The sequence below is a fragment of the Carcharhinus amblyrhynchos genome, chromosome 10, assembly GCF_965287045.1.
Source record: "Carcharhinus amblyrhynchos chromosome 10, sCarAmb.v2.hapA, whole genome shotgun sequence".
In the NCBI taxonomy this organism is placed as follows: Eukaryota; Metazoa; Chordata; class Chondrichthyes; order Carcharhiniformes; family Carcharhinidae; genus Carcharhinus; species Carcharhinus amblyrhynchos.
Genome location: NC_137333.1, coordinates 72,993,924 through 73,010,859, shown reverse-complemented (window position 1 = coordinate 73,010,859; position 16,936 = coordinate 72,993,924). Strand labels below are relative to the sequence as shown.

Below are 16,936 nucleotides of genomic sequence, written 5' to 3'. Positions count from 1 at the left end.
CTTTATTGGTCCAGCCCAGATTACGGATAGGTGGCACTTAACACCAGAGTTGCTGATCTGATGGCTTGTATCATTGCTGTGGTTGCACAGGCTTTGGTGAAGGAGTGGACAATGTGTCGCATGACCACATAGTGGCATAGGAGTCTTTGTGAGTTCATTTTTCTGGTTGTGATGTCCTGTGCAAATTTGCACATTTAAAGTAACCAGGATGATTATCTGGGACAGCAGCACAGACAGGACACATTCTCTCACTTGTAGCCGGAGTTAATGTATGACACATTTAAGTTGCTCGTAGAGTTGTACATGTATAGGGAAGTTGGCCATTTGACCAGTCATGTCTGTGCCTCTTCTTTGAAGAAGTGATGCAGTTGGTACCACTTGCCTGTTCATTTCACATAACCTGGTATTTATGTCCTTGTCATACTCTGGCCGGAATTCTCGGACCTTGCCCGTAGCAGGGATTCTTCAATCCTGCTGCTGTGAATGGAGATTTGGCCGAGTGCCAGATTTTCCCATTCTCGTTGGCAGCAGCAGTGAGGCGCGTGAGACTGGAACATTTGGCTATTATATTCAACTCCCTTTTGATGTTACAGTTGTATCCAATTTCATCACCTTCTCAGGCAGTGAATTCCGGATCATTACAACTTGCTGAACAAAAAATCCTTTTGACAATCATCTTAAACAGGCCGGCACAGTGGTTAGCACTGCTGCCCACAGTGCCGGAGACCTGAGTCTGTTTCCTGGCTTGGGTCACTGTCTATGCGGAGTTTGTATGTCCTCCCCATGTCTGGTGGGCTTCCTCTGCATGTTCCAGTTTCCTTCCACAGTTTGAAAGACGTGCTGGTTAGGTGGATTGGCATGCTAAATTCTCCGTCAGTGTACCTGAACAGGCACCGGACAGTGGCAACTAGGGGATTTTCACAGTAACTTCATTGCAGTGTTAATGTAAGCCTACTTGTGACACAAATAAATAAACTAAACTGCTGCATTTGCTGTCGAGAAAGGCAGCAAACTGAAAAGGTGCAGGAAATTGCCTGCCTCTGTTATCTCCGCTCCTTCTATTCTGCCAGCATAACTTTTATTCCTACTCACTTCTTCCAAAGTCCCTTCAAAAAGTCAATCTTCATAAATAAACTTTAAACTGAGGCTGTGAGCTGAAGTTAAGTAAAAGGAGTTGGCTTTCAGATAAGAGTTAACTAACTTCATTGCAGTGTTAATGTAAGCCTACTTGTGACACTAATGAATAAACTTTAACTTAACATGTGTCCTCTGGTCACCAACCCTGCCACTCAATAGTAGGTAATGCACCTGTAGATTAATGCATTAAAACATGACCTGTTGCAAAGTTATAGAAAATTTTAAAAAAATCACCCAAACACAAATAGGGATTGTGTACTTTTATTTTATTCATTTGAACATAGCTTTATAAAAAGACTAAGAAAGGGTACCGCAACTTTAATAGTGGTTTACATACAGATGGCAAAGCTTTGGATGTTTTATTCCACATTGTAGTTTTGTACAAAAAGCACAGCTCTTGTGGTTCAAGTGTTATTGCAGGAAAAAGAAATGTTATTGCATAGAGATCAAGCGGACACCGGCCAAAATCAACCCAGCCTCCACTCTTACTGTATCAAAATTTAATTAATACAATGTATCTTAATCATTAAAAAAAACAAATCTTACATGTTGGCTTAAGTAAGATTTAGAAGATGTGGAAGTTAGACGGATGCACTAATAGAAAATGTTGATTTATAATTCAGAGTCCATATATCTTTCCCATAAAAATGTTCAACTTTAGGAGAATCATCTGATGCAACTGTTGCTGGTACATTCCGTCGCACTCCATTACATGGGATACTTATCTATGTTGTCCATACATCAATGGCAACTGAGCCCAAGTTAGATTTTTGCTTCCACTATTTGAAATTAAAGTTTTGAATTGTGCTCTTTTCATCCATATGTTCATTGATTAGTTTCCGTTTTTTCTCTGGGGCAATAATAGGGCTTTCTTTTAACATCTCAGATTAGAAGATATACTGGTGGAAGGAAATCTTTTACCACTTTCTTTATGATGCTATGGCACTGATACTTGCAGCTGCATTTACTGGAAAAAAATGCAAATGTTTTCAAAAAACGCCTGGCTGAAAATGGCAAGTTCTCCACAGGTCGGAGAGGACACCAAGACGCTCACTGGCACACTCGACTGTACTCTTGGCAGGTGGATCCCACTCCTGCAACGGACAGGTACAGCTTTCCATCCGGACAAACGCAAACTTCATAAAGCCCCTGAGGATTTCCTGATCCACCCTGTGCCCCGTGAGGCAACTTGGGTAGTTTCACAGTCTCAGCGTCAAGCATCAGCTGCAAAAGAGGACAGAAAAATCCATTTCGTTACTTTTGCTGAACTTACTTTCAGTAAATCTTAGTTAAGTTGTTCCTTTTGATGTTGTTCTGTGTTAATATTGCGCAATTAATGGCACCATTAATGTTTATTTTTATTTATTCCAGGGACACGGGTGTTGCTTCCTGGCCAGCATTTATTGCTGATCCCTAGTTGCTCTTGGAGGGCATTTGTGAGTTAGCACTTTGCTGTAACTCTGGACTCACATGTAGGCCAGACCATGTAGTGACAGCAGATTTCCTTCCTTAAAGAACATTAGTTAAAGGACATGGGTTTTTCTGACAATCGACAATGATTATCAGGAGAGTCATAGAGGTTTACAACATGGAAACAGGCCCTTCACCCCAACTTGTTCACGCCGCCTTTTTTTTAAACCCCTAAGCTATTCCCAATTGCCCACATTTGGCCCATATCCCTCTATACCCATCTTATCCATTTAACTATCTAAATGCTTTATGGTCTATTATAGTAGATTCTTTATTCTAGATATTTTTTATTGAATTCAAATTCCACTGTCTGCTGTGGCAGGATTCGAACCTGGGTCCCCAGGACATTAGCTGAGTATCATTAGGCCATTGCCTCCCCCTAAACATCTGGACTTTCATTTTGAAGTTGTTTTGTACCAGGCCTGCTGTAGGGCGGAATTTTCCTGCCCCGCCTGCCAGGGGAATCATAGTGGGCAGGGTGGGGGAGGCCGGACCATGCAAAGGTCCAATGACCTTGGACGAGAATTTCCAGTCCTGGGGTGAGCACAGCGAGAAAATCCCGCCCGTAGAGTCAGATAACTGTGATCGACACGTTTATTGCTCACCAGCTCCCCCAGTGTCTGTGCCAAACTTCCCTCTCGCCCATCTTCCTGCTCCCCACCCTTCAAATTGTCAGTACCTCTGCAACCCTGCAATTCGAAGCTGCTCATTTCCTGAACTCAATCTCACCGTGAGGTTTGGCAGAGAGAAGCCTGCATTGCAAGAGGTGGGCAATGAAAAGTTTGGTAGAGGGAGAGTCATTAGTGAGAGGGTGAGTCAAGGAGCAGGATGTGTGCTGAGCAGGAGGATGGGTGAAAGCATTCAGCAGCGACCAGGAGATTGATAAGAGAGAGAGTTGGCGAGAGGAAGGGTCAGCCAGAGAAAGGGTCAGGGAGCACAATATGGGATGACTGGCAAGCATGACTGGTGGCAACCAGGAGGGTTGGAGAGCTGGAGAGGCAATGAGTGGGGGCAGGAGATACAGCAAGTGGGAAGGTGGGGAGAGAAGGAGAAGCAGTGAGTGGGATGGTCTCGGGGGCAGAAGAGACAGTGAGCGGGAGGGCTGAGGGGCAGGAATAGTGGTGATTCTAGGGAGAGGGGTAGCATGGTGGCACAGTGGTTAGCTCTGCTGCCTCACAAAGAACAAAGAACAAAGAACAACACACCAGGGAACTGGGTTTGACCCCCTGCTTGGGTTACTGCCTGTGTGGGATTTGCACATTCTCCTGTCAAAAGCTCATGATTCCAAATAAACCTATTGGATTTTAACCTTGTGTTGTGAGATTTCTTACTGTGGCCACAGTAATCCAGATATGGGTTATATGGGCAGCATGGTGGCACAGTGGTTAGCAGGGCTGCCTCAGAGCCAGGGACCCGGGTCCGATTTCTGGCGTGGGTCACTATCTGTGTGGAGTTTGCATGTTCTCCCCGTGTTTGCATGGGTTTCCTTCAGGTGCTCCGGTCTCTTCCCACAGTCCAAAGATGTGCGGGTTAGGTGGATTGACCATGCTAAACTGTTCATTAGTGTCAGAGGGACTAGCTAGGATAAATATGTGGGGTTATTGGGATAAGGCCTGGGTGGGATTGTTGTTCGTGCAGACTCAGTGGGGTGAATAGCCTCCTTCTGCATTGTAGGGCTCCTATGATTCTACTCTATGATTCTATAGGGTCTTACCAAAACCCTATACAACTGTAGCAAAGCATCCCTACTTTTATATTCCATTCCTGGGCATTAAGAATATTTCCACCGTCTTGTGAACTGGTTCCCTGGCCTCATCCTGCCTCTGGACTAATAACCAGGGAGTGATTGGGGTGGGGGAAGGCCTGTTAACAGAGGTTGACTGGGATTTTCCAGCTAGCCTCCAGGTTCACAGAGCAGAAGGAGGCCATTGGCCCTTTGCGCTGCACTGATAGCAATCCCACCCAGGCCCTATTTCCATAACCCCATGTATTTACTCTGCTGATGTCTCTGACACTAAAGGGCAATATAACATGGCCAATCCACTTAACCTGCACATCTTTGGACTGTGGAAGCAACCAGAGCACCCGGAGGAAACCCACGCAGACACGGGGGGAATGTGCAAACTCCACACAGACAGTCACCCAAGGCTGGAACTGAACCTGAGACCCTAGCCCTATGAGGCAGCACTGCTAACCACTGTACCACTATGCCACTGTGCTACCTACAAGTCTTTGGGATGCAGTGGCCAGTGCTCCAGGTGGACCTATAAGCCTCCCCAATGCCACGCCAATCCAACCCCCCACCCCTTGCTCCTATGTGTAAAACCTCATACCGCTATGTGGCGAAGTGAATGGATCTGATGGATTTTCTGCCTTCAAACCCATTGACAGTGTAAAATCCAGAACTATATGAAGATTGAGATCCACGATGACCACTGTACTAGCCTTATTACTTGTGCTCTCACTTTCTGAGTTAACTTTGCCTGACGCTACAACTATTATAAGAAAACCGAGACACAGCTCCCACCAAGGTTTTTGCCCCTTAGTTCCACCCAAACTGATTCCAATTCTGGTTTTACAAAGCTCAGATCATTCCTTTTTACTGCCTTTATCTCATTCTTTATGAGAAAGACTACCTCTCCTTTCCTTTTCCATTTTGCTTATCTCTGCTAAACATCATTCACCCAGGAATAGTTCCCAACATTGGTCACATTTCTGTAATGACTGTTAGATCAAAGCTATTAATTTCCATCTATTTTATTAACTATCTATTTTGATGTGAGTGTTTCACGCATTCAGATATAGTGCCTTTAATGTTAACCATTTTCTATATTTCACTGATAGAACCTTTGTCATTAATATCCTGTTATCTTCCTCTCTCTGTCCCTTACAGACCTACTCTGCTTTTATTTACCCAAACAGCCATTCCAACTGACAGCCTTGACATTTTTCTTACTGCTTTAGAATTTACTCTTTCCTGAATTATTCATTAGTTTAAAGCCCTGTCCACTGTCTCTGTTATTCATTTCTCCACAATATGGATCCCAGCCCAGTTTAAGCAGAGACTGTGCCAACAGAACAACATCCTCTTTCCCCAGTAACTGATGTCAGTGTCCCATGAATGGAAATCCCTCTCTCACACACCACTCTTTCAGCCACATAAATAACCTACTAATCTGTTTGTGTCCCAATGCCGATTTGTAAGTAATAATCCAGAGTTCTGCTTTTCATGAAGTTCTGCTTTTGAATTTTGACCTTTACACCTCAAACTCTCTCAGCAAGACCTCATTCCTAGTTCTACATATGTTGTTGGTTCCGATGTCGATCCACAACAACTGGATTGTCCTGCCCCCAGTCCACAGGTAGCAATGGTTTGCATTGCTGCCTCACAGAGCCAGGGACCCGGGTTCGATTCCCAGTTTGGGTCACTGTCTGTGTGGAGTTTGCATATTCTCCCCGTGTCTGTGTGGGTTTCCTTTGGGGGCTCCGGGTTCCTCCCACAGTCCAAAGATGTGTGGGTTAAGTGGATTGGCCATGCTAAATTGCCCCTTCGTGTCAGGGGGATTAACAGGGTAAATAATGGGGTTACAGGGATAGAGCCTGGTGCAGGCTTGATGGGCTGAATGGCCTCCTCTTGTGCTATAGGGTTCCATGATTCTAAGTTCTTCTCCAGCAGTGCAAAGAAGTTCTAACTCCAAGTACCAAGCAGGCAACACCACATTAAGAGGTCCCAGTTGGAAGCACTGCTGCCTCGCAGCACCAGGGCCCTGGGATCGATTCTCGATTTGGGTCACTGCTCTGTGTGGAGTTTGTACATTCTCTCCATGTCTGTGTAGGTTTCCTCTGCATTGTCCGGTTTTCTCCCACAGTCTGAATGATGTACTGGTTAGGTGCGTTGGCCATACTAAATTCTCCTTCAGTATACCCGTACAGGTGCCGGAGTATGACTTGTGACTTCATTACGGTGTTAACGCAAGCCCAGTTGTGACACTAATAAAATGTTCTTATCATGTGGCTATAGAGGACAGTATCTGTCCCCTTGACTCTAGTATTCCCTACCACAATCCTGCAGATAGTTTAGCGATCCATCCTGCAGACGTTTTCCTCATCCACACAGGTAGCAAGGATGTCGTGTCTTTAGATAATAAATATTGCTGAGGCTCCTCCATCATTACAGTGGGGGCCCCCTTACCTGCTGGACCTGCAAAAACTATTGCCCTAGCCTGCAAATTATAGTTGATGATATTCGCAAAATAATGCACATCATGATTATATAACTTTACTCTGGTTTCGATCTGAATGGAAATGTTGAAAGAAATGTTCTAGTGAAAGGTTACAGGCCTGAAACGTTAACTGTGTTTCGTTCTCCACAGATGCTGCCAGACCAACTCAATGTTTCCACCATTTCCAATAAAGCTATGTTACTGACTTTGTCAAGGTAACAAATAGAGGAAGCACTGGTTCACTGATATCACCATCTGAGATTCTGTATGCCCAGGCTCAGCCAGTGTTTGGTATTTCATTCTTCCAAAATAATGCCATGCAACAAAACTGTCGACTTTCTTCCCTTCTGGAAGGACGACCATCCTTCTTCATGTCTGAGTCTGGACAGGGAAGCCTCCGTTTATTGTGCTGTCACTGGTGATAATATGGGAAGGTGATGGCCTAGTGGTATTATCGCTAGACTGTTAATCCAGAAACTCAGCTAATGTTCTGGGGACCCGGATTCAATCCCACCATGGCAGATGGTGGAATTTGAATTCAGTTAAAAAAAAGAATCTACTGATGACCACGAAACCATTGTCGATTGTTCGAAAAACCCATCTGGTTCACTAATGTCTTTTAGGGGAGAAAAACTCCCGTCCTGGTCTGGTCTACATGTTACTCCAAAGCCACAGCAACGTGGTTGGCTCTTAACTGCCTTCAGGCAACTAAGATTGGGCAATAAATGGTGGCCAGGCAGTGACACCCATGTCTGACAAATTAATTAAAGAAATAGGCCATTGGGTGAGGAACCAGCATAATTGAACTCAGTGCCACGCTGTTTTCTCCAGTTGAGTAGGTTTGAGTGAGCCCATGGAAATGAGACAGTGCATCCTCCTCCCCCACTGTTCCTGCCTCATTTACACTGAGCCTTAGTCACAGCAGTCTAATTATACCAGAGTTATGGGGCACCATGATGTAAATAACACATGTGTTTGAAGGGAATGAGTTTACTCATTTGCTATTGATGCTTGATGATTGTTATTTTCTCTTGTTCCGTGGCGAACTACTTTACCATCCACCTTTTTAACCATTTAATTAGGGATGACCATTAAGTTGCTCTTTACCAAATAAGCTCCTTTGGGTTTCAAAGAACAAAGAAAATTACAGCACAGGAACAGGCCCTTCGATCCTCCAAGCCTGTACCAGTCATGCAATAGAGCTAAACCCTCTACCTTCCAAGGACCATATCCCTCTATTTCCATCCTATTCATGTATGTGTCAAGATGTCCCTTCTGACCATTCCACATTTCCTTTGATTCTTAGCAGTAGAAAGGACAGAGTGTTGATGGCCTGGTGGGGAGATGCAGGGGGGTTGGCGGGGGTTGGGGGGGTATACCTGCTCATGCCAGAGTTCTCAAGTTGATGTGGTTTGACCTGCAGTTGGTTGAGATGCAGTGGCTGTACAGGCTGTGGTTTACACAGCAGGCTGTCACTCACTTATATCACAAGCTGCTTACCAAGTTGTAATATCCCCACCATATACCAGTGCTTGTTAAAACACCTTTTACTTCCATGCTGTGGAGGCATTTCAGGCTGTGACCAGGGACATTAGTATCATTGACTAAACAGCTTGAACCGATGCACTCGGCAAATTAACAACGTGTTGGTTTCTGCAGCCAGGAATGTTGTCAGCTCAGGAAAGCAAAATGATAAGAGTGCTGATATTTTACAGAGTGGCAGGATTCCCCGAGGCCTAAGGAATCATTGGTGACACATATACTACATATGCTTCCCTCATCAATGCCCAAATACACATCAACAAGAAAGCATGCCATTCAGGCAGAGTGCTTGCGTATGCCCAGAAGCACAGAATCATGTCAGTAAATATTCACTTGTCACAATATCATAATGTTAAGGATGTCTATTGTTCCTGCACTCTTTACACAGATGGGGAAGTGACTTTTGGGGTAAAATCTGCCCTGTGCAGTGTTTGCTCATGTCACTGGTACATTTTCTCAGGACTATATCAGGGTGTACTACAATGAAGACCATTCATCTAACACTGTCACTCTGCTGTCTACACAATGGTAGGGGAATGAGAATGAAGATGGGATTTGGAAATGGAAAATGGACCTCCAAAAAATCAGCGCAGGGGCTCAGCTCCCAGCAGCCCAGCTCCTGGGGGTTCAGCTCCCGGGGGCCCAGCTCCCAGATAGATTCAGATCTCAGAGCTCCTGCTCTAAGAAGAAGAATGATGAACAAGGATCACACTAATAAAGGAGATACTGAGGACTATTGTGGACCACTAGAATCCAATGCCATAGTGCCAAATTTAACAAAGATTCGAGATAATTCAGCACTGCCGAGTGGCCTCCTTCTGCACTGTAGGGATTCTATGATTCTACCTGGAGTGAGTGGTGGCACCATAAATACCTCCCCTTAACAGAACAGCCAAGTAAGCGGAATAGAATATGGTCAAACAAGTAAGAAACAGTTTTTAATAACTGGAAACAAAACACATCAGTTAAAAGAGAAGGAAAGTTCCTCCCGGATCTAAAACCAAAATCCACATCCAGGTGCCGCTGAAATATTTCTTAATCTGATTGTGCAATCAAGAGCTGGTACTCTACATCCTGAATACATTTCCAAGTTCATTCACTTGCAGGGATACCTGGATTAGCAGCAGAGGTTATCTGTACTCACCATTCCTTCACTAGTATGAAAGACAATATCCCTCTGAGAAGAGCCTTCGATGTTTCCAGCTCTTGCTTTGATCTGAACTCCTTTTGGTGCGTCCATACTCAGAGAACGTGTCGGAGATTCCAGTCTGAGAGCAAAGCAAGGTGACATCCATAAGTCACAATGAATGTGTCAGAGACTCTTTTACCAGACAGGAAATAAAACTCTCTAATGAAATCCAAATCAGCACATTGAAGAGAGGTTTGGTCTCTTTACAATTTAACTTAAACTATGTCAACACATAAAATACCCATCGCAGTCTGTTTCAGATCTTTACTGCAACAGCCTCCCTATACTGTGACCCATAGATAACATTTACACAAGTTGAATATAATGCAATGTTATACAAAGCAAACACCAATTTTATTTGCAGAATAAAAGTTCTCTTTTGAAGTGCTGTTCTCAGAAGTGTGTTCCTATTGCTATGCAATCCCTTTGTCCTAAGGTTTGTATTGGGGGAAGCACATACTCCATCAGCACAGAGCACGAACACTTACTGTCAGAACATCATACAACACAGTCAGGCTTGAAGAGATGTCCTTCAAGTTCACTGGTAGGACAACTGTACCTCCAGAAGCTGGTGTGCAGCCTTGTGCCTGGGTTTCCTTTAGTACAGAGGATTTGAGGAGGCCAGGGCTCTCAGCAAACAATGCCCTAGAGGGCAAAGGCCAATATTATTGTCATGTCAGAGATCTTCAGGCCTGGAGACTGACAGCCAGTTAAACAGATTTGCCTCTTGTACCCTCTCCATTTTCATGTACACACTTCTGCAAGAGGACAAGAACACAAGGAATAGCAGCAGGTCCATCAAGGGTGCCCTGCCATTCAATGTGATCATGGCTTATCTATGCCTGATTATGCTGCCCTCAGCTCCTTTTTGGTGTCATGACAAGATGTTGGGCCAGAGGTGCGGCTATGTAACTGCACCAAATCCTCTTATAGGACCAGGGCAGGTCATAGAGTCATAGAGGTTTACAGCATGGAAATAGGTCCTTCGGTCCAACTTGTCCATGCCGCTCAATTTTACCACTAAGCTATTCCTAATTGCTCACATTTGGCCCATATCCCTCTGTAGCCATCTTACCCATGTAACCATCTAAATACTTTTTAAAGTACAGAATTGTACCACCTCTACTACTATCTCTGGCATTTTGTTCCAGACACTCACCATCCCCTGTGTGAAAAAGTTTCCCCTCTGGATCTTTTTGTATCTCTCCCCTCGCGCCTTAAACCTATGTCCTCCAGTTTTGGACTCCCCTACATTTGGGGAAAAATATTGACTGTCTACCTCATCTATACCTCTCATTATTTTACAGACCTTTATAAGATCACCCCTAAGCCTTCTATGCTCTAGGGAAAAAAGTCCCAGTGCGTCCAGCCTCTCCTTATAACTCAAACCATCATGTCCTGGTAGCATCCTAGTAAACCTTTTCTGCACTCTTTCTAGTTTAATAATATTTTGTCTATAATTGGGTAACCAGAACTATACACAGTATTCCAAATTACTAATGTCTTGTACAACTTCAACAAGACGTCCCAACTCCTGTTTTCAAAGTTCTGACCAATGAAACTAAGCGTGCCGAATACCTTCTTCACCACCCTGTCCACCTGTGACTCCACTTTCAAGGAGTTATGAATTTGTACTTTCCTCAACGCTCTGCCATTAACTGAATAAGTCCTGTCCTGGTTGGATCTACCAAAATGCCTCACATTTATCTAAGAACTGTGCTGAGAACTTTTGAGTGAGCTGTGCCAATTCAACGCTCGGGCAAAAGATGCACCAGTAAACCAACCACTGTAACTTTAAGATGAAGTAACAATGTATTTATGTATTTATTATATTCATATAACCCATGACTGTCTGCAATGCAGGAGGGTCAATTGTTATGGAAGGGCAGGGTATGTGTTATTGAAGGAGGTTGACATGTGTTAGACTCAACCTGAAAAGTTGCACACACCATAGCCGCTTGCAACTATTTGGACCCTCCAGCTGGGGATCTCCAGATGTTGCTTGGAAGTTGGGGCATCGGGCTGGGGTGGGTGGGTCAGCTCAACTAGACTGAAGGTGAACCCCAGTACGTGGTCCTGACAAAGCGAGGGCGCTTCAACAGATGAGAGTGTGAAGGTCAAATGCCCAGCGTGAGTGGGAAGCTGCTTATACAAGGTTCATAAGCCCCTGGAAAAGATTCTTGCATCCCCCTAATGCATGAATCCAGGGAGATAGACCCAGGCTGGACTGTCTCCCTGAAGATGGGGGTTGGAAGGGGGACGCATAAGCTTAATGATTATCAATCACAATTAAAACACATCAGACTTCATTAATATGCAAGCATAGTCTATTTTCAAAAGTGTCAGAACATTACCAATTATAGTGCACACACGTGAAATCATAATCTTTTAAACTTTTGTTCCCCACCACTTCTCAGTGCACTAAACATCCACAGCAGGGATGGCAGCAGCCTGCTGACTAGATTGCTTTATTGTTTTTGATGACTTGAACTGTCATCCTCATGGTGACCTAAGAACTGGAAAGCCCCAGCTCACTAAGGCTGCCCAGTTCTGGGGCTCCCTCTGTCGATGGTAGTCATGATGTGGAGATGCCGACGTTGGACTGGGGTAAACACAATAAGAATGCCTGATGATCCCCTGCCTCTTGCAGCATCTCCAGCATCTTGGGCAAGGCTGTCCCAAAGGTTTATTGTCTGACTCCAACGTTGTAGATGCCTCTTCCCTCACACTCCTCCAAGGTGAGCATGGTTGACCCTGCCTCCTTCTGCTGTGAAAATGTGTCTGTGCGGTGACTACCAGAATGTGAAACTCTGCCTGAACTTGTAGCCAGCGAGGTGTATGGTTCTGGGTTGGCGGAGGGTGCAGGTGATGGCTGTGATGGCTCCACAGCTGTATGTTTGTCCTCCTCCTCCTCAATGTCCTCAATCCTCTGGGCTGGAGGCACTGCTGGGCAGGACTTCATCTTCTGGCCTTCCCCTCTTCCTGCTGGCACATGTAAGTGAGAGAGTAAGTGACTGCATGAGCTGCCTTCATGTGGAGATGCTGGTGTTGGATTGGGGTAAACACAGTAAGAAATCTCACAACTCCAGGTTAAAGTCCAACAGGTTTATTTGGTAGCAAATGCCACTAGCCTTTGGAGTGCTGCTCCTTTGTCAGGTGAATGGACCCACCCCTACTCACCTGACGAAGGAGCAGTGCTCCGAAAGCTAATGGCACTTGCTACCAAATAAACCTGTCGGATTTAATCTGATGTCATGAGATTTTTTACTGAGCTGCCTTCCACATAGAAGAACGTGTGACCCTTAGGTTTCTGTCTGACTACATTATGCATGGATCCTTACTGGTTGGAGGCTGTCTGTCGACCTCCACCTGCACAGGCTCAGTCTGGTCACTCTCCTGACTGCTCCACTGTCCACTTCTTGAACTCTGTGAGATTCCTCAATTCAGGTTGCACCCCCATATCTTCTCTCTCTCTGTCTCTCTCTCTCTGTCTCTCTCTCTCTGTCTCTCTCTCTCTGTCTGTCCTGTTGTGTCCTAACTCTCCTGTGCAAAAAGAGAGGTTGGGCAATTGGATTTCTTGTATGGTTCTCATGCTTCCAGTCTCACAGCGTATGTGAGTGATGCACTGCACATTGTCCACGTGGGTTCTTGGCAGCACCCTTCGGAGTGTTGAAAACATGCAGATGGAAGGATAAGTCTCTTGGAGGTATATCGTTAGTGGTGCTTGCTGGTGCTCTTAATGCCCAATCCCTCCTCCCTCCTACTCCCCCACCCCTCACCCCCATTATCAAAAGAGCCACTGAGTTCTCTGTGTGGAAGAGTGAGGGCCACAATGACTTCTCCACTTGCACACTTGATGGACTAAAGTGTGGCTATAGAGCATCACTTTATCACATTGAGTAGCGCTTCTATTCATGTCCACTGCAGCATTCAGTGAGGTGAGTGTGAACAGTTGAGGGTTCACATACCCTGGTGGTATGGATGCAGTCATTCATTCTGGAGTTGGAGGGCAGTCCTCTGGTGGAGGCCGTGGGCATTGACCATCCTAGTCACTTCCTCCTGTGTAGGATTGGTCACACATCTCGGCCTCCACCTTCCAGCCTGAGGGTGCAGGCACGTCCTCGCCTGCACTGAGCAGCACATTGAGAAAAGCATTGCTGAATCCGGGGGCTGAAGTTCCCTGGGATCATTGGGTCATTGTGTGTTTGTGATAAAGAAGTAGATGACCAGGCACCTTTTAAATATGGTGCCCAGATATCATGGCAGGTGTCCATGTTCCAGCTTGCTCCACCATGCATGGAAAAGCCTTACTTATAATTAATGAGCTCAGCATCATTGGGCAGCATGGTGGTATACTGGTCAGCAGTGCTGCCTCATAGCACCAGCCACCAGAAGATACTCAGCAATTGCCCATCCAGTCACCGGGGAAATAAATTAAAACTATATTGGTGAAAATAAACTATTTGGGTTCAACAGTCAAAAATCGTACTTTTCCAAAATGATTTTTCAAAATGTGAACAGTAGCTTTTGCTGCCGTCTCACAGGCTTTTTCAGGAGTTTGTTATGTATTTAAATAAAATCTTCCTGCTTTAACCAGTCGTGTGAATTGTTTTGGCGCCGAGTTTGTTAACATTTGAACAGCTGGCGACAGTCGGAATATAACAAAAGGACTGCACACCACCGCAACCCCCCTCCCCCACTCACACCCCCAGGGACCACAAAATTATGGAGCCAAATTGAAATTGTGTGTGGGATTTTCCTGCTGTGCTCTCCCGAGTGCTGGAAAATCTTGCTCAAGGTCAAAGGATCTTTACATGGTCCACGTAGCGGGCAGGACAAGAAAATCCCACCCTGTGTGTTGGCTTTCATCCACAGATTAATACCGTTGTGCAACTAGAGCTTAATTACTCATAAGTTATATTTAAAACATTATTGTCCTTGTTATGTAGCAAGTTTCACTGGCAAATTGCACGCAGCAGGCTTCTAGATATAACCGTGATTATATTTTCAGATCAGACTCAGTGATATTATCTGTGGGGTATTCATTGGTCAGCATACCAGAGAGATGAGCATTGCTGCAGTGATAATAGCTCAAAACAAAGAACATTCACAGGCTCTACACTTGCGCTCACCAACAAGAAAAGGCCCCAGTCAAACAACCAATTCCTCCCACAGCTCATAGCAAGGCGGACACACAGAACTGGAAGTAGCAAGAGAGGGACAGGGTCGAATACTTCACCCATCTTTGGCCACTTAAATTAGCAGCCTCTTTATTACCATGTGCCACTTCATCTTAAATTAAATCTTTAAATAAATGAATAAAGAATCTGGAAGACAGAGGGACAGAGTGGAGGACAAAGAGGGATAATGGAAGACAGAAGTGAGAGAGGAAGAGCTAAAGGGAGAGAAATAAATGTTTCATTGTTCAATCAATATTAGCTCACAAAAATATAATCTAGGAAACATTTACAGCTTTATGGGGAAAGCGTGGAGAGTGGAGCTAATTGGTTAGATCTCTCAAAGAGACAATGAAGGCATGATGGGCCCAAATGATCTCCTGCATTGTAAGATTTGGCATATATCAGATGTCATGGTTTACAAGCCTACAGGCCAATGGAACAATAAATTGTCACATTAATATATATTCACGTTAATCCTTTTAAATTGGTGTTTTAGTGCAGTAATATCGTTTTATAGCTGTAATTATTTATAGCAGTGGATAGAGGAGAGCCGGTGGATGTGGTCTTTCTGGATTTTCAGAAGGCGTTTGACAAGGTACCTCACAAGAGGTTATTGCAGAAGGTCAGGGGACATGGAGTTGGGGGTAGGGTGTTAGCGTGGATAGAGGATTGGTTGTCAAATAGGAGGCAGAGAGTGGGGGTCAATGGGTGCTATTCGGATTGGCGGTTGGTGACTAGTGGGGTGCCCCAGGGGTCGGTGCTGGGGCCTCAGCTATTTACCATTTATATAGATGATCTGGAGGAGGGAACCGAGTGTAGGGTGTCGAAATTTGCTGATGACACCAAGATTGGGGGAAAGGCAAATTGTGCGGAGGGTGTGGAGAGTCTGCAGAAGGATCTAGATAGGCTGGGCGAATGGGCCAGGAAATGGCAAATGGAATTTAATGTTGGCAAGTGTGAGGTGGTCCACTTTGGTAGGAAGAATGGTAGGAAGGACTATTACTTAAGTGGCGAAAAACTGCAGCAGGCAACGGTGCAGAGGGACCTCAGGGTCCTTGTGCATGAGTCGCAAAAACCCAGCTTGCAGGTGCAGCAGGTGGTCAGGAAGGCGAATGGGATGCTGGCCTTCATAGCGAGGGGGATTGAATATAAAAGTAGGGAGGTCTTGCTGCAGCTGTATAGGGCATTGGTGAGGCCGCAGCTGGAGTACTGTGTGCAGTTTTGGGCGCCGCACCTGCGCAAGGATATTTTGGCCTTGGAGGGAGTGCAGAGGAGGTTTACTAGGCTGATACCGGAGTTGAGGGGGTTGAGCTATGAGGAGAGGCTGAATAAACTAGGCTTGTACTCGTTAGAGTTTAGAAGAATGAGGGGAGATCTCATTGAGACGTATAAGATGATGAATGGGATGGATAGGATAGAGGTGGAGAGACTCTTCCCGCTCAAAAAAGACAGTAGGACTAGGGGGCACAGCCTCAAGATAAAGGGGAGGAGGTTTAGAACGGAGTTGAGGAGGAACTTCTTCACTCAAAGGGTGGTGAATCTCTGGAATTCTCTGCCCGTTGAAGTGGTGGAGGCTGCCTCGCTAAATATTTTTAAGAAGCGGGTTGATGGGTTCTTGATAAGAGAGGGGATTAAGGGTTATGGGGAGAGGGTGGGAAAGTGGAACTGAGCCACGACAGATCAGCCATGATCTTATTGAATGGCGGGGCAGGCTTGAAGGGCTGGATGGCCTACTCCTGCTCCTATTTCTTATGTTCTTATGTTTAGCATTCTAAAATATAGCCGGATGTGCCATTCGCAAAGCAAGGACTGGCAAAAATGCTTTGGTTTGATTGGATATTTCAAATCAGTGGAAATAATGGTGCCATTCCGTGTGGTGATCACCAGCAACAATATACATTGAAGGGGGCACATGTCCTCACAATGATATGCACTCTAATATGCTAAACATATATTTGCACTATTTCATTGGGATGCACTATGTTAGTCTACTGATGAAGGTGTCAAACTTTGGTGCTCACAACACTGCAATCAGTAGATAGATCTGCAATATATGTTTTTTATTCATTTGTGGAACATGTCATCACTGGCTGGCCAGCATTTATTGTCCATGTTCAGAGGGCAGTTGAGAGTCAACCACTTTGCTATGGCTCTGGAGTCACATGAGGGCCAAACCAGGTAAGATTTCCTTCCCC

General features: G+C 45.1%; 1 protein-coding gene across 5 annotated transcripts in view; it reads right to left on the bottom strand.

Annotated features, from left to right (window-relative positions):
• Window positions 1-1,384: 1,384 nt before the first annotated feature.
• sgcg (sarcoglycan, gamma) overlaps window positions 1,385-16,936 on the bottom strand; it is a 599,427-nt gene continuing 583,875 nt past the window's right edge. For all 5 annotated transcript variants that reach the window (XM_080197919.1, XM_080197918.1, XM_080197920.1 and 2 more), the window contains 2 exons: window positions 9,517-9,640; window positions 1,385-2,361 (listed from right to left, as the gene is read on the bottom strand). In XM_080197919.1, coding sequence (XP_080054045.1) covers window positions 2,188-2,361; window positions 9,517-9,640 — 298 coding nt within the window. In that variant the 3' untranslated portion in view covers window positions 1,385-2,187. The remainder of the gene's footprint in view (window positions 2,362-9,516; window positions 9,641-16,936) is intronic.